General features: G+C 37.4%; 1 protein-coding gene across 1 annotated transcript in view; it reads left to right on the forward strand.

Moving 5' to 3' along the window:
• Positions 1–12,932, forward strand: part of METAP1 (methionyl aminopeptidase 1) — a 68,815-nt gene that overhangs the window by 36,458 nt on the left and 19,425 nt on the right. Inside the window, exons 2-5 of the mRNA XM_007463793.1 lie at positions 1,144–1,195; positions 7,039–7,154; positions 8,503–8,563; positions 12,798–12,889. Of these exons, the coding sequence (XP_007463855.1) occupies positions 1,144–1,195; positions 7,039–7,154; positions 8,503–8,563; positions 12,798–12,889 (321 nt within the window). The remainder of the gene's footprint in view (positions 1–1,143; positions 1,196–7,038; positions 7,155–8,502; positions 8,564–12,797; positions 12,890–12,932) is intronic.

Here is a 12,932-nt window from a genome sequence, read left to right on the forward strand (position 1 = left end):
GACGCACAGGCCCAGTGGCCACGGCCCATGGGCCCAGCCGCTCTGCGGCACGCGGGATCCTCCCGGACCGGGGCACGAACCCGCACCCCCCGCATTGGCAGGCAGACTCCCAACCACTGTGCCACCAGGGAAGCCCCCTCATTGTAGTTTTGATTTGCATTTGTCTAATAATTAGTGATGTTGAGCAGCTTTTCATGTGCTTCTTGGCCATCTGTATGTCTTCTTTGCAGAAATGTCTATTTAGGTCATCTGCCCATTTTTTGATTGGGTTGTTTGTTTTTTTAGTATTGAGCTGCATGAGCTGTTTATATATTTTGGAGATTAATCCTATGTCCATTGATTCATTTGCAAATATTTTCTCCCATTCTGAGGGTTATCTTTTCAGCTTGTTTGCAGTTTCCTTTACTTTGCAAAAGCTTTTAAGTTTTATTAGGTCCCATTTGTTTCTTTTTGTTTTTATTTCCATTACTCCAGGAGGTGGATCAAAAAAGATCTTGCTGTGATTTATGTCAAAGAGTGTTCTTCCTGTGTTTTCCTCTAAGAGTTTTATAGTGTCCGGTCTTACATTTAGGTCTCTAATCCATTAGGTTGCTTTATGAAATGAGTTTTAAAATAGGCATTATCATTTTTAAGCTTTTCCAAATATTTAATGTAGTGAAGTTACAGATGTTGATTTTTGCAAATAAGGTTTCCAATAACTATTTCTTATATATAAAGTTCTTTAAAAGTTCTAATTAAGGAAAGCCTGGGGGCTTCCCTGGTGACGCAGTGGTTGAGAATCTGCCTTCCAATGCAGGGGACACGGGTTCGATCCCTAGTCCGGGAAGATACCACATGCCGCGGAGCAAGTAAGCCCGTGCGCCACAGCTACTGAGCCTGTGCTGTAGAGCCCGTGAGCCACAACTACCAAGCCCGCATGCCGCAACTACTGAAGCCCGTGCTCCACAACGAGAGAAGCCACCGCAAAGCGAAGCCCGCACACTGCAATGAAGTGTAGCCCTCGCTCACCGCAACTAGAGAAAGCCCGTGTGCAGCAACGAAGACCCAGCACAGCCAAAAATAAATAAATAAAATAAATAAATTTATTTAAAAAAAAAAAAGAAAGGAAAGCGTGACACTAATTTTCATGTTTGTTCCTTTTAGGAATGTTTTAAAGGAAGCTGGGCTACTCACAAGTTACTACATAAGAAAGCAAGTAAGTAAAGTCACACATCTCTATACCATTTTTCTTAGAAGTGGCTTTGTGCAGAAGACAAGAATTCTTCCAGCTCTGAAAATGTATATTTGAATGTTCTGACGGTATAATCCCAAAAGTTAGAATTAGGACATTTTTTGTTCTTTGTGGTATGTAATCATTTAAATAAAACGTGACTAATATCTCTGTTAATCTTGTTTCACATGTGTAACATGAAAACATGAGATGGCTGCCACGAGTGGGATCTGGCTTGAGCAATACCAGAGGACATCCTAAACTTTTGGCATCTGGCACCCCCTTTCCTTTGCTAGAAGCGTTTGTGTGTTGTAGGCAAGGGCACACGAGCTATCTGGCTTCATTTAATCAAATCGCTTTTGTTCTTGTTTAGTTTCAATTTCAATTGCTTTGTCTAACTCAAAATTGTATCGCTTTGTTTTTTGGGTGTTTTAATGTTATTACTTACAGTCTAATGTTTAGTTTTCCTTTTTGAGACACCACAAAGTGAAACTATTGGCTGCTTTTTAGCTATTGCTGTCAACCACACTGATCTATTGCTGATTCGAATGGCCTTTTCTGCTTTTGCGACTCATCCTATAAATTCAAGCCGTTAGTGTGGCTAGCTCAGGACAACTTGTCACAATTACTTGCAAATTGACAAGGGCTTTTTTTCTTATAGCATTGCCATCCTTATGGGTGGATTGGCAGATAGTACATGGTTCTTGGTATAAGGTTTTCTTTCAACTTACTGACCTTGGTATTTTTAGTTCATCTACTTTATATTTTTAAGGAATTTGCTGATTTAATAAAGTTTGGTAGATTGTTTTTTATGTGTATATACCTTAAAAATCTCATTGAGGTCAGTTTAACCACCATTTCAAGGAAAAGGAAATAAAAATTTAAAAAGACATATATTCTGTGGTTGTATAAAGCGAAGTCTACATTTAATGGAAATGCTAGGCTATTGTGGGAGGAAATGTGGTTAGAGATGAGGAAAAATGATGTGAATAAATGAGTTTAAAAAGCATAAATGACAGGATTTGCTACCTCCAAAGTGTAGAGATAGGTTTAAATATGCCATTTTATTTTATTCACTTATACTTTAAATACTGTATATCAAATGTGTTAGGTATTTTTAGAGCTCTTTGAGCCAATTATTAACATTTTGTATTCAGGAACTTAAAGCACAGGGAACTGAAGGATTGAGGTGAAAGAGTATGTTACTAAAAGAACTTGGGGCTTCCCTGGTGGTGCAGTGGTTAAGAATCCGCCTGCCAATGCAGGGGACACGGGTTTGAGCCCTGGTCTGGGAACATCCCATGTGCCACAGAGCAACTAAGCCCGTGTGCCACAACTACTGAGCCTGTGCTCTAGAGCCCACAAGCCACAACTGCTGAGCCCTCATGCCACAGCTACTGAAGCCTGTGTGCCTAGAGCCCGTGCTCCGCAACAAAAGAAGCCACTGCAATGAGAAGCCCGTACACCGCAACGAAGAGTAGCCCCCGCTTGCAGCAACTAGAGAAAGCCCGTGTGTAGCAACGAAGACCCAATGCAGCCATAAAGAAAGAAAGAAAGAAAGAAAGAATGGGTCTCTACTGCAAGTGTTTGCCAACTCATTGAAGTGTGCTTGTTTCTTCAATATTGGGTTTCTAAGGATAGAGCTATTTCATTGTGACTTACACTGCAAGAGAATTAAACAGCTGGTGTTTCCTAAGTAGTTGTTACTGCATTGGACTAAGACGGCTTGTGTTTTACTTATACCTCTAGTTTAGTATGGTGCCATGTTTCAGATTGTGCCCTCTTGGATCTTAGGGGATGATTTCTTCAGAGGTGAGCTTAGTATTTTTGATCACTTTGGGCTGTGTTGGGTAGAGTCAGCCCTCAGCTGCCAGCCCTGTGTCTTTCATGCCCTAATAAATTGACCAACTACCATTGTGGATGACAGTCCTAGAGGAGGGAATGGTGTGGGGAAAGGTGATCTCCAGGGCTAAGAAGAGTATTGAGAAAGGGATTAGGGGAAAAGAATGTTGGGCTGGGAAGGAACCAGGGCATCTTAAAAGATAGCACCTCATTCCAAGAAATAATAGTGAAATAATGTAGCAAACAGTTCATGTGAACTGATCTCTAATTAAAGATGACTGATTTATATTTATGTTCATGAGGGATATTGGTCTGTAATTTGCTTTTAATGTCTCTGACTGGATCTGGCATTAGAGTAATTCTGGACTCATAGAATGGGAAACATTTCCTCCGCCTCTGTTTTCTGGAGGAGGTTGTGTAGAATTGATATTATTTCTTCTGTAAATGTTTGGTAGAATTCACCAGTGAAATCATTTGGACCTGGACTTTTCTTGCTTGAAGAAGCTAATCAGGCCTTAGGAATATTTCAAGTGTGAGTTAAATGACTTAAGAGCAAAATTTACTTTTTATGTGTCATAGTAAAGAAGACCAGTTAGGTTGTCAAGCCCTTAAATGCATGTAGTGCTGATGCTTGGGTGCATATTTCTTACATGTATCTCCTGCCAGAGTTTACACAGTACCATTGCCTTTGATGTGTAAAAGTTGTAGCACTTCACATCTCAATACTATATTATTCTACACTTTTTACACTCACCACTGATATACTCAGTGTGTTTCTTTGCCTCCCATTTTCCTAAAATAAAAGGTGGACATGGTTGACAAGTATCTTTTTATTTATTTATTTATTTATTTTTTTGCGGTACGCGGGCCTCTCACTGTTGGGGCCTCTCCCGTTGCGGAGCACAGGCTCCGGACGCGCAGGCTCAGCGGCCATGGCTCACGGACCCAGCCGCTCCGCAGCATGTGGGATCTTCCCGGACCTGAGCACGAACCCACGTCCCCTGCATCGACAGGCGGACTCTCAACCACTGCGCCACCAAGGGAAGCCCTGACAAGTATCTTTTGAATAGCCAAAGATATGATATAAAAACTCGTTTAAAAAAAAGACACACAAAAGAAAAACCTCTGTGGGATTCCCTGGTGGTCCAGTGGTTAGTACTTGGTGCTTTCACTGCCGTGGCCTGGGTTCAATCCCTGGTTGGGGAAATAAGATCCTACAAGCCGCGCAGCGCGGCCAAAAAAAAAAAAACCTCTAAATAATACTTTTTATTCTACTCTTCTACCCTTCCAAATTAGTGTGCTTGAGTTTTGGATTGCGGAGGGAGGGTATTAGATAATATTTCAGAACTGGTTCCACCAAGTTTTGTGAGCACAGATTACTCTAAGCCTCACTTCCAAACTGCCGAAATCATGCATTTATTTTGAGTGTTAAATAAACAAATCTATGTAAAGTGCTTGGTGTATGTACACTGCATAGTAAGTGCTCAGTAGCCACTTAATAATCATCTCTGGGAGAACTGAGTCAGGATTGTGATCAGAAAATTCTGTTCCAGGCAAAGCTTAGATATGGGCAGTTCTTTTGTGGCAGCTGAGGCCACCTGCACAGAACCTTTTAAAGAGGAAAGAAAGAAAGGTGTGCTGTACTTGGTACCTGATCTTGCACATATCAGGTACTCTTTGACACCACCTGCAACTTACCTGGCCCTGTTGCATTGTGATGTTTGAAAGACAGCTTACAGATGTTTGTTTATGCTGTCCTATGCTTTCACAGTCATTTGAAAAAGACCAGTTAGTATGCAATTTTGTTACCAACCCCCAGTCCAATTCATATTTATTAGGTTTCTATTACGTATGTGTCTGGGACTTAGGGGCTTAGATCAATTGATCCGTAAATAGTTTACATTAAGTAAAACTTACTTCGGAAGAGAAACTTTCCCTAAGTAAATTATACCTAGAAACTAGAAAAGGGCTTGCCATATTTCATTCTTATTTAGATAGCTTTTGGGTTATATTATTTGTTGGAGGTCTGCTTTCAATTCTCTTGAAAACCGATGTGGAAGGTTCAGAATCCAGATCATTAGGAAGCTTTGAAAGATTTTACATCCTTGGTTTTCCTTGCACCCTCCCTTGGATTATGTTAAAGCAAAAAGCCTGCATCTTGATTGCTGTTCTGTCCTGTTTCTGGTGAAAATTATTCTTGAAGTTTATGATTCAGACAGAAGCACTTGATGCAATCACAGCTAAAGCAGGTGTAAGTTGGCTTGCATTTTAAACTATTTTCTATAATGTTTGACCCTAGTGGCAGTGAATGGAGTCCATTTCTGTCCTGAAATGAGAAACAGTTTCATGTGAATGTTAATGTCAATAGGAAAACTTTCCTGAATTTCATAGGGGAGAAAGATATCTAAAATTTAGTAGTGTAGTAGAGCTTTCCTTTCTCTTTTTCTGTTTACTTTTTTTTCTTTTGGCTGCGCCATGTGGCATGAGGGAATCTTATTAGTTCCCCGACCAGGGTTTGAACCCATGCCCCCTGATTGGGACTTCAGAGTCTTAACCACTGGACCGCCAGGGAAGTCCCCTCTATTACTTTACGTTATATGTAATATTATAATTGTATTTTCTTCCAAAATAACGTGAATAGATTGGTTGTATTTTTGCATTCTTTTCAATTGCCCCTCAAGGGCCTTTCAATCCTGAGTTGACCACATGCTCTTTGGAGAGAGTACTGGACTGGGTAGCAGCATTTCCACATTTCTGTGCCCATGTGAACCATATTGCCTCAGTTTCCTCATGTGTAAAATGAGCAAATGAGATTAGATTGTCTTTTTCTTGTTGTTGATAACTTTAGTCACCATGCTGTACTTTATATCCCCAGGACTTATTTATCATATGACTGGAATTTTGTACCATTTGATCACCTTCACCCATTTCACCATTCCTCTTTAGCTTAAGATGATATGATTCCATCTGTCCAAAATCAATTTTAAATAGATTGCTTAAAGAGGGGAGTTTTTTCCTTGTACACTTCTAAAATTATTTGGAGCTTGCCTTTTAAAACCTGTTATAGCATTACAATAATCAGGAAAACACTGGTGTGCATTGGGAGGTGTATAGGCTGCTACTTGGTGTAGGAGGGATTTGAATTCCTGCTATTTAAAGTCTTGGGTTAGTAGTTTTATTTTGGTTTTTGGATAAGAACTGCAGTTAATGTGCTCAGATACCATTAAGGGTAGGTTCTGTGTGAAGATTTTTAGGTGTATTTCAGTAAATACAACATTATATATTATTAACTAACCTGGTAGTAAGGTGTGTGTTTGATTCTTAATTTTTCTAATGAATTTTCAGTAACTTTCGATTGATTGTTCCCTCCCCTTATCTTTGCCTTTTCCTACTTCCTTCTATTACCTACTTCTTTCTGTTACCTCCTTCCTGAAAAAAGGCAAATGATACTCATAAAATTTTCTAAGCAACTTAAATATAGACTTGAAAGTCATTCATCAGCTAAGTGAGAAGTTTTTGCTTTTTACTTTAAATTTGCTTTGGGATTATACAGAATCTGTTCTTTTAGTAAAAGCACAGAATCCATTTGTAATATCTGCTCTCAGTTGGGAAGTTTTCCCTAGGCTCAAATTTTGTATTTCAAAAAACAGGCTTCCTATAAATTGACATTGTAGAGAGAATACATTTAGTATTTACTTGAGAAAAGGAGTTCAGCTATGAGCTGTTCCTATTCAACATTGTGTAAAAAATGAGAATATGTTTAGTTTGGGCTTTTTCTCCCAAGACACTTAGATCTTTGAGGAGTCATAGGGCTGTGGACATAGCAAGAAAGCGGTAGCTTTGGTGACTTAGGTTAGGGTAGAAGTTTGCTGGATTTTGTGCCTGGGCTCTTTGGCTTGGCTTTCAAATGGTGATAAAGTATGCTGCTGCTCAGTAGCTTGACCACTGAGGCGTTTCTTTCTCTCATTCATCTATCCATCTCCCAGAAGATGAAAAGGCCAAGCGAGAATCTGTGTCTCCCTGGACTGTGGAAGGTGATATCAACACTGACCCATGGGCAGGTTATCGTTATACTGGTAGACTCAGACCACATTATCCACTGGTGAGTAAATAAGGTAATAAAAATTTAACATTCTTTTAAACCAATTTTCATAATTTTCAGTTTCCTAAAAATGACACTTATAATTTGTATTCCAATTATGAATCATGTGATCAGGATTAAGTTTACATTCTAGCTTTTTAACTTTTATGGCACATTATTTAGAAGTTAGTAGGGATAATTGGCAATCATGGATGAAGTAGAAAAATTTTAGATGAAGGATTCTTTAATATTTAAAAAGAATGAGGTAGAATAGATATTTTTAGGCCACCATAATAGTAGTGTATATTACTGTTTCTCTAAAATGTTTTCACTGTGGTATTCTTCTACCTTAAGTTTGCTATGGCTCTTCTGCCACTCCTGTTCCTTCCTGCGTTCCTGGCAGACTGACTTCAGAGTCTTAACCTAGGAATTGACTTAAGGTGAAATTTATTTGTCATTCTCAAATACTTAAATTCTTTTTACTGTTGTTTTCTTTTTATAAAAGAGATAACATCTTTGATTTTTAAAATTTGGAAAAATATCAAAAATATAAGCAAGTTTAATTGTAGCTCCCAGAGATAATGTCCAGGAACATATTGGTATACATTTACTTTGAGACATCATTTTGTTACTGATTGTGGTTCACCAGTTTGTTTGCCACAACACGGGCTCCTTCCTTGTCTGCGTGTAATCTTAAATCTTTAATGGCTTCTGTCACTCTCCCCATTCCTTACATATCCTGGGAAAGGGGGTGGCATTAGCACTAGGCTCGATCTTCACAAAACAGATATGTTGTGATATTTAAGATGTCATTTAAAACTTTTTTTTTCATTTAAGTCAGCGGTCCCCAGCCTTTTTGGCACCAGGAACTGGTTTCATGGAAGACAGTTCTCCCACGGGGCGGGGTCTGGGGGTGGTTCAGGCACTTCTGTGAGTGATGGGGAGTGGCAGGTGAAGCTTCACCACTCACCTCCTGCTGTGCAGTATGGGGCTGTGGCCAGGTGTTGGGGACCCCTGATTTAAATGAAATGAATGAACTTTTGAATTTGGTGTTTATTCCCCCACTTTTATTTTCGTTAGTAGATTTTTTTTTTTTTTTTTGCGGTACGTGGGCCTCTCACTGCCGTGGCCTCTCCCGTTGCGGAGCCCAGGCTCCGGACGCGCAGGCTCAGCGGCCATGGCTCACGGGCCCGGCCGCTCCGCGGCATGTGGGATCTTCCCGGACCGGGGCACGAACCCGTGTCCCCTGCATCGGCAGGCGGACTCTCAACCACTGTGCCACCAGGGAAGCGCTGTTAGTAGATTTTAATAATGAAAGTTACTTTCATGTTTGAATCGGATCCATCTCACCTCTTCGTTTTTTTTTCAGATGCCAACAAGGCCAGTGCCAAGTTATATTCAAAGACCAGATTATGCTGATCACCCTTTAGGTAAATTCTGCTATGCTGTTTCTTCATATTTCAATTTGTGGGCTTGCTGACTACTACAGAGGAAAAGAGTGCTTTTTTAGTAGAAAAGTTTCAGTGCTGGATTTCTAATAAATGTAAATATGTTTTTTCAAGGCACACTAGAACATTTGAGAGAATTAAAGATTCTTTTCTCTCATTAGAAATCTAATCAATTCTGAAAACATTGTTTATGTGGCTGTTAAAGGCTACATTCAACATAATATTGTATTTTGTGTTGTTATATCAAATTCTAGATTTTAAAAAAAGTTTTGATTTTAGCATGTTCTCCAACCTTAATTAAATAATATCCATTTAGGAAATAACAGATGGTGGAGGCCTTGAATGCGTGCCTAACTGAAGACTCTGGACTGTAGCAGTAATAGAAATAGTAGTAATGGTGATGCTGATGATTCTATAACTGATATTTTTTAATAACTGTGTGTCAGGCACTGTGCCAACCTCTTTACATGTATTACTCCATTTAATAACTTTCAACACTCCTGAGGTGGGTTCTATTGTCTTCTCCCTTTATGGTTAATGTTAGTGAGATATGCAGAGAAGATAGGTACTTTACAGCATAGGCTAAAGTTGGATTATGTGAAATTACTGAGTTTGCTTATCAAAAATGGTTGAATGTGGTTTAATCTACTGAGCTAAGCTACCTTTGCTTTATTCTCAAAGAAAAAAAGGGAACTGTATTAAGTCCTTATGAATATAATTTGAAAATTTAGTTAAACTCCACTATTTCAGATAAATTGAAGGAAAAGAGTCTGAATGATAGAATACTGTTGAGGATGTATAATTTCATTACACTGTATTTAATATTCTTGAATATAGTTTTAAATTTTATTTTTAAAGAGTACATAGGTAAGGTAAATTGTAATAGGATAAAATGTTGCACAGTGAAAAGGGAGTACTTTTCCCCAGAAGTAATCACTATTAATGATTTCTTGTAGAACTTTTCAGAGATATTTGTTGTGTGTACACACATTAACACCCCCCCACCCAATTATACACAAAAGGAACAAACTATATACACCTTTTCACCTTGCTCTGTTATATTTTATGTTGTAAGTATTCCATATAATCCGATATAAAACCATTTCTTTCTTTTTAATGACTGAAGTATTCCATTATGTGCATATGTTATAATTTATTAAACCAGATCCTACTAATGTATGTTTAGATTATTTCCAGGTTTTTACTTCTAACAATTTAACTGCAGGAACTGTTCTTATAATTACATATTTGTACACATGTTGAGAGTATTTCTATAGGTTAGTTGCCTAAAGTGAAATAGCTAGATCACAGGATACATGCATTTTTAAAAATTTTGAGAGGTATTATAAATCTCAGAGATTTTTTTGCCAGATAAAAATATGTGAGAGTCGCTTCCCCTGTATATTTTGTTCTTTTAAAATAAATTTATTTATTTTTGGCTACATTGGGTCTTCATTGCTGCACACGGGGTTTCTCTAGTTGCCGTGAGCGGGGGCTACTCTTCATTGTGGTGCATGGGCTTCTCATTGCGGTGGCTTCTCCTGTTGCGGAGCACAGGCTCTAGGCATGTGGGCTTCAGTAGTTGTGGCACACGGGCTCAGTAGTTGTGGCTCGCGGGCTTTAGAGCGCAGCCTCAGTAGTTGTGGCACACGGGCTCAGTAGTTGTGGCTCGCGGGCTTTAGAGCGCAGCCTCAGTAGTTGTGGCACACAGGCTTAGTTGCTCCCTGGCATGTGGGATCTTCCCGGACCAGGGCTCAAACCCATGTCCCCTGCGTTGGAAGGCAGATTTTTAACCACCGAGCCACCTGGGAAGTCCTCTTTTCCTGTATCTTCCCCAGCTTAGAATGTTATCAAGTTTTGCGATCTGTGCTAATTTGAAAGATGAAAAATGGTATTTTGCAGTTTTTTTAATTTGGATTTTTAAGTTATGAGTAAGGTTGAGCATCTCTATATTTTAAAAAATCATTTGTATTTTTTTTCCTTTTGAACTGTCTATTCATATCTTTAGACTTTTTTCCCCCCAGTTAGATTACTTACTTTTTTCCATACTGATTTATAAATGCTCTTTCTATATTAAGGAAAATAATCTCTTGATGTATGTACTATAAAATGTTTTCTCCCAATCAAGCAGTTACATTTTTGTCTTTGTAACATTACATTTATGACAAACTTTCAACATTCTTCTGTAGTAAAATTCATCAGTGTTTTCTTATAAGGTGCCTGTGGCTTTATGACCTAGAAAGACCTTTTGGGTTCAGAGATTATAAAAATATTTTCCCATGTTTTCTTCTATTTCTATGGTTTTACTCTTCTTCTGTGTGTGATAAAATTTTTGGTCCATCTGAAACTTATTTATCTTTAGGAGTTAAGTAGGGATGCAACTTTATTTTTTTCCCAGCAGAATATATCTGGTTGTCACATCACGAGTTATTTTTAAAAATCAGTCTTTTTCTTATTGATTTAAAATGCAATCTGTATCACTATATTAAATCTTCACGTCTTTAGGTTTTTGGATTCTGTTCTGTTTCATTAACCCATCTGTCTAATCATATGCCATTGCCAAACTCTTAATTATTACAGCTATATCATGTTTTCATACTTGATTGATAGGCATTGTTGCCCCTGCTTTTCCTCTTTTTCAGAATTTTCCTGGCTATTCTTGCATGTTTGTTTTTCCATGTGAAATTTAGAATCAGCTTGTCTGGTTCCCAAAAATGTCCTGTTGCCATTTTTTATTGGGATAGTATTAAATTTATAGACTAATTTTAGAAGAATTGACACCTTTACAATATTGAGTCTTCCCATTCAAGAACAGAGTATGTTTTTCTTTCCTTCATTAGGCCTTTTAATGTTAAGTTATTCCTGGATACTTTATCTTTTTAAGTTATTCTTGTGAATATAGTATCTTCTATATTTTTTGCTTGTTTGTATATGGGAAAGTTATTGATTTTTATATATTTTTCTTATCTGCCAACTTGCTGAATTCTTATTTCTAGTCATTTACCAGGTATTCCCTTGTTCTAGGGATATATAATCATATCTGAAATTGATAAGGATTTTCTCCTTTTCATTCTAATTTTATATGTCTTGTTTCTTTCTCTCGTTTAATACATCTGCTAGTATTGTCAGAACAGTGCTAAAAATACTAGTGCTGATAGTGGGCATTCCATGATGTTGGTTCTTGGCTTGAGATTTATATTTATCATGTAAAAGTGGTAGCTGGCTATGTTATCAGACTTACCTTTCTAGATGATCATTTATTTTTCATTACTTAATCTATGGCTATGATGAGTTTTATTAATAGTTTAATATTGAACTATCCTTGCCTTTCCAATATGAATCTCACCGAAGTCATGCTGTACTGTGTTTTTGGATTCTGTTTGATAATATTTTATTTGGTATTGTTATATCAGCATTTATAAAAAGAGTAGTTTATGGTTATATTCTTTTTGTCAGATTTTGAAATAATTATTATACTGGCTTTAATGCTTTTAAGTGTATGAATAACTTCAATTAAGCTAATTTTATTAGTGAAAATTCTTAGGGCAGTATTTTTCAAACTTTTTTGGCTATGACCCAGAGAACTGTATTTTATAGCATGATCTGTGTATATGTGTGTGTGTATAAATTAACAGTTAAACATTTTACAACAGCACTTATTTGCTTACTTACTTACTTACCCTGTATGATATAGTCTATTATTTTCTATTCCATTTATTTACTATAAAAAAATATTAGTCATAGCCCACTAATAGCCACTAAAGGGTCACAAACTGCCATTTAAAAAACACTGACTTAGGTTCCAGTTTCAGAAAATAAATGAGTGTAATTAATTTATCAGTTGTTGATAATATACTTGCTTCATGAGATGATGATCATGAAAACAGTTATAAATTGTATGGTGCTCTTCAAATGTGAATCATTTACTGACCTTATTAACACACTCCCTGGCAAATAATAAGTATTCCATCTTGAATGATTTCTCATAGATTTGGAAATTTGTTCTTTAAAATTGTTCTTTCAGTTTGTTTAGCAAATTTCATATTGAAAGTATTTTTTCAGAAAACCTGACCTGGACCCTCCCATATTATGAAATACCATTGTATTTCATACCAGTGAGACCTGACTATTATTATATCATCAAGGGGATAATTATGCTAATATATACTACATCTTTTTGTTCATTTTGGTTTTACTTACTGATTTTCTTTACCAGGAATGTCTGAATCTGAGCAGGCTCTTAAAGGTACTTCTCAAATTAAGTTACTCTCATCTGAAGATATAGAAGGGATGCGACTCGTATGTAGGGTAAGAGTTTTTTTCTCCCCCCCATGGGATAGAACATGTTTAA

The sequence above is a fragment of the Lipotes vexillifer genome, unplaced genomic scaffold (assembly GCF_000442215.2).
Source record: "Lipotes vexillifer unplaced genomic scaffold, Lipotes_vexillifer_v1.1 scaffold49, whole genome shotgun sequence".
In the NCBI taxonomy this organism is placed as follows: Eukaryota; Metazoa; Chordata; class Mammalia; order Artiodactyla; family Lipotidae; genus Lipotes; species Lipotes vexillifer.